The following is a 3,846-nucleotide window of genomic DNA, read 5'->3' on the forward strand; positions in this document are numbered from 1 at the left end:
TCCGCGCACAGTGACAGGCTGGGGGGGGTCGGGGGGCCTCTGGAGACCACCCAGTCCAACCCCCGCTACAGCAGGGGCGCCTCGCGCGGGGCGCACAGCGTCGCGTCGGTAGCTCGGCCCTGCTCGCCGGGCCACGGCTGTGACGGCAAATCCCCATCTTACCCTTAACTCTTCCTCAGAGCGAGCAAGAGAAGCAGGAGCAAATCGAGGTCCAGAAGGAGAAGCAGAGAGAGCTGATCCTGCAGCTCAAGACGCAGCTGGATGACCTGGAGACGTTTGCCTACCAGGAGGGCAGCTATGATTCCCTGCCACAGTCTGTGGTTATGGAAAGACAACGGGTAAGGCTGCAGCGTCCTTCTGCTTGTAGTTCCTCTTAGCGTTTGTGAGCCTCTTGTGGGCTGTGGGAGTTGGTCTGTCCTTACTTCTCGCCGGAGTATCAGTAATTCATCTGCATGTGTAAACCTGTCCAGTGTCTTCTCTCACAATTTTCTGTGTGCGGCAAAGGTGGCTTCTTTCCAAAGCAGTGAATGGGTAAAGGAAAGTTTTGAAGCTCGTGGGCAGCCATGCCGCACGGCGAGATCATGCTGCTAACTCATGTTTTGCAGATGATTATAAATGAGTTGATAAAGAAGCTGGACATGGACTTGAGTGAAGATGTTGCGACGCTCTCTCCAGAGGAATTGCGACAGCGTGTGGATGCTGCCATAGCACAGATTGTTAATCCAGCCAGGGTGAAGGAGCAGCTGGTGGAACAACTGAAGACACAGATAAGGGACCTTGAAATGTTCATCAACTTCATTCAGGGTCAGTGCTGAGTTCTTAGATGAGCAGATTGAATTGCTTTGTAATTTCCCGACAAAGTTATAAAGCAGGAGGTCACCCATTCTGTCAAGAGGATACAGGAAGGGTTTCTGGGTCATGGGGAAGTACAAATGTCTCTGAACTGATGGTGGGAAGAACAAGAGACTGACAAAAAGGGTGCAGAGAGGTCTAAGGAGTATTGACCTTAATGCTTGGGATACGCAGCTTAAATTCACAAGTGTGAAATAATACTGTGAAATTCTTGTTCTAGATGAAGTTGGAAGCTCTGGTAAGGCAGAAGATGGACACTGTGAATGCGCAGGCAGAAAAGATGGCGGTGGCTCCTGCAAACCGAACACACGGCCTTCTGGAAGCAGAGGTGGGCACACCTTGGCTCGGAGCTTCCGGCACTGCTCCTGCCATCACTCGTGAGAGGCTCGGCAAGCATGAACCAGCATCCAGTCGTGCTTTGCTGCTTTGCTTTTTTCCTGGCGGTTGTTTTCCGTTCGTTCCCAGTCCCACTGGCAGAAGGCCTGTGTCCAGTTCCTTTGCCTCCTTGGGATCATTAGAGTAGTCACAGAACCTGAACGTGTGGCACAGGGTCGTCAGCTGAGATCAGGAGTAGAAGGGACTTCTGATACTAGGTGCCACATGCAGACACACTGGAGCAGCCTCGTCTTCTATGCACTGTTGGGCTGCACTGTAATTGGTGCTCTTTGAGTTCTTAGCTCTGTGAGGTGGATGGATCCAGTGGTTTTTATTATTTGAGACTTGTCTACTTACCATAGGAATGTGTTGGCATCTGCCGCTAGTCAGAGATGGAATATCGGCCTGGATGGACTTTGGGTGTTGCCCAGTGTGGCTACTCTTGAAAACTGAATTTAATAATGGCATTGGGAGTAAGCAGTGTCTTTTAGCGTGCTGAGACAAGGCCGTTCTTGAAACCAGGCAATGATCTCCCTTAACAGAGGTTTTGGTATCTCCTAATTACCCATGTGGTATCGTTGTGTCTAAAGAATGATCTTTCCTCATTATGTATGTGCCCACTAGGAAACTGCTGTCGAGAACAGGCCATGCAAATGTTTGCTTTTCTGGTTGGCTTCAGTGCTGTGAAACTAGAAAAAGTAGCGTCAGCCCTAGTGACAAAAGCTCCCAAAGAGGAGGAGAATCTGTGGCGGAGGAGGAGCAGACATTTGTGCTCCCTTTGTGTGCAGGAAAGAGCAGAGCTGTTGATTCCTTAATAAGAGTACTTTTTTCTCTTTTTTAACCTGATCAGTGAACCCAGAAGATGCCAGAAGGATGCGAGAAACGGGCCTGCACCTCATGCGCCGCATGCTTGCTGTGCTACAAATATTTGCTGTCAGTCAGTTTGGTTGTGCTACTGGTCAGATTCCTCGCACCCTCTGGCAAAAGGACCAAGCCAACAAGGACTATTCCCCCTTAATTAAGAAACTGGAGTTGTCAGTGGAGCGGGTGAGGCAGCTAGCTATGAAACACCAGCAGGAAGACCATGTTATTAGTTCCTCCGATCTGCAGGACATTCCCTTAGGTGGCAGAGATGAGCTGACTCTAGCTGTGCGGAAGGAGTTGACCATTGCTTTGCGAGACCTGATGGCTCACGGGCTCTATGCCTCTTCTCAAGGAATGAGCCTGGTACTGGCACCCATCGCGTGCTTGATTCCTGCGTTCACCTCATCGCCGCAGACCATGCACCCCTGGGAGCTCTTTGTGAAGTATTACAACACTAAGAACGGACAAGCCTTCGTGGAATCCCCGGCTCGCAAGCTCTCCCAGTCCTTTGCCTTGCCTGTGACAGGAGGAGTGGCCATTACGCCCAAACAGAGCCTGCTGACAGCAATTCACACTGTTCTCACAGAGCATGACCCCTTCAAGCGCAGTGCAGACTCTGAACTGAAAGCTCTGGTGTGTATGGCACTGAACGAGCAGCGCCTGGTCTCCTGGGTGAATCTGATCTGCAAATCTGGAGCTCTGGTACAGTCCCACTACCAGCCATGGAGCTACATGGCAAACACAGGCTTTGAGAGTGCACTCAACATCCTCAGTCGCCTGAGCAACTTGAAATTCAACCTCCCGGTCGACCTGGCTGTCCGGCAGCTGAAAAACATCAAAGATGCTTTTTGATGTATTTTTGTTGTAGATCGTCTTTTTTCCACAAGTAGGCAGCTGTTGGGCTCAAGAAGACTGGCTTTTTTAACACCAAGTTTGGCTCTTTGAAGTTGATATTTGCTTTTAGGGAAATCTTATGGTGACTTGATGCTGGAAATCTCTGTTTGACCAGGCTGCCGCTGCAAAGCTGCTGGAGGTTGCGTGCTGTACAGCATCTCTGCCCTTCTTGTGCAGCTCTGAAGAGCAAAACTGCCTCGCTGGTGAGCAGACGCCGGTGAGCGTTCGGCGTGCGGGTCTGGCTGCCCCCAGCCTGGTGGAGGCCTGGCTGCCGAGCCCCGTGGAACGTGCAGCTCAGCTCCTGCACTGTGTCTACGTGGTTGTTTCTCAGTTTGTGGTCTAAATGCTGCCCCTGCGCGACGCCTCCCACAGATGAGCTGGCAGGTGCCTGGCTGCCTCCGGGTGGCCCGCTGGCGAGTGACCTGCCCTCTGCAGCGTGAATGTGTGAGAAGAGCGGGGCAGATCTGAGTGCGGGTGCGGGGGCTGCGCTGCTCTGGCCCCTCCGCAGTCCGCAGCAGTGGCCACGTCCATCGGGCAGCCGGGTGAGGGGCTCTGCCCAGCGATCCCGGAGTCCTTTCTCGAAGCTTTTCTGTGACGGTCAGCGCGGCGGCGGCCCGGTGTTGTACAGGGGATGCATTAAATGGCTTTGGCGAGTGCGTGGCGAGCGCCCAGCCTCTCTCCGTCTGCGTGTGTGTTCCTCACCGGCCTTTCCGCTGCGGCCGTGGCCCCCCCGCGCGTGTGGGGTTTATGGCGGGCGTTGGAACCGGCCGCAGTTCCCGCTGCGGCGGCCCACCCCCGGGTCGCCGGTATGTCCCCGGGCGGGGATCGGGCCGGACACCGGGGAAAGCCCCCCCCGCGCCC

At 53.7% G+C, this 3,846-nt stretch overlaps 2 protein-coding genes across 2 annotated transcripts in view; both read left to right on the forward strand.

The window, feature by feature from the left end:
- RUNDC1 (RUN domain containing 1) overlaps positions 1-2,992 on the forward strand; it is a 4,105-nt gene extending 1,113 nt beyond the window's left edge. The window contains exons 2-5 of the mRNA XM_009879594.1: positions 180-338; positions 606-804; positions 1,073-1,180; positions 2,078-2,992. Coding sequence (XP_009877896.1) covers positions 180-338; positions 606-804; positions 1,073-1,180; positions 2,078-2,943 — 1,332 coding nt within the window. The 3' untranslated portion in view covers positions 2,944-2,992. The remainder of the gene's footprint in view (positions 1-179; positions 339-605; positions 805-1,072; positions 1,181-2,077) is intronic.
- Positions 2,993-3,732: 740 nt separating this feature from the next.
- RPL27 (ribosomal protein L27) overlaps positions 3,733-3,846 on the forward strand; it is a 2,405-nt gene continuing 2,291 nt past the window's right edge. The window contains exon 1 of the mRNA XM_009879707.1: positions 3,733-3,791. Within this exon, the coding sequence (XP_009878009.1) occupies positions 3,733-3,791 (59 nt within the window). The remainder of the gene's footprint in view (positions 3,792-3,846) is intronic.

The sequence above is a fragment of the Charadrius vociferus genome, unplaced genomic scaffold (genome assembly GCF_000708025.1).
Source record: "Charadrius vociferus isolate BGI_N301 unplaced genomic scaffold, ASM70802v2 scaffold730, whole genome shotgun sequence".
NCBI classification, from domain to species: domain Eukaryota; kingdom Metazoa; phylum Chordata; class Aves; order Charadriiformes; family Charadriidae; genus Charadrius; species Charadrius vociferus.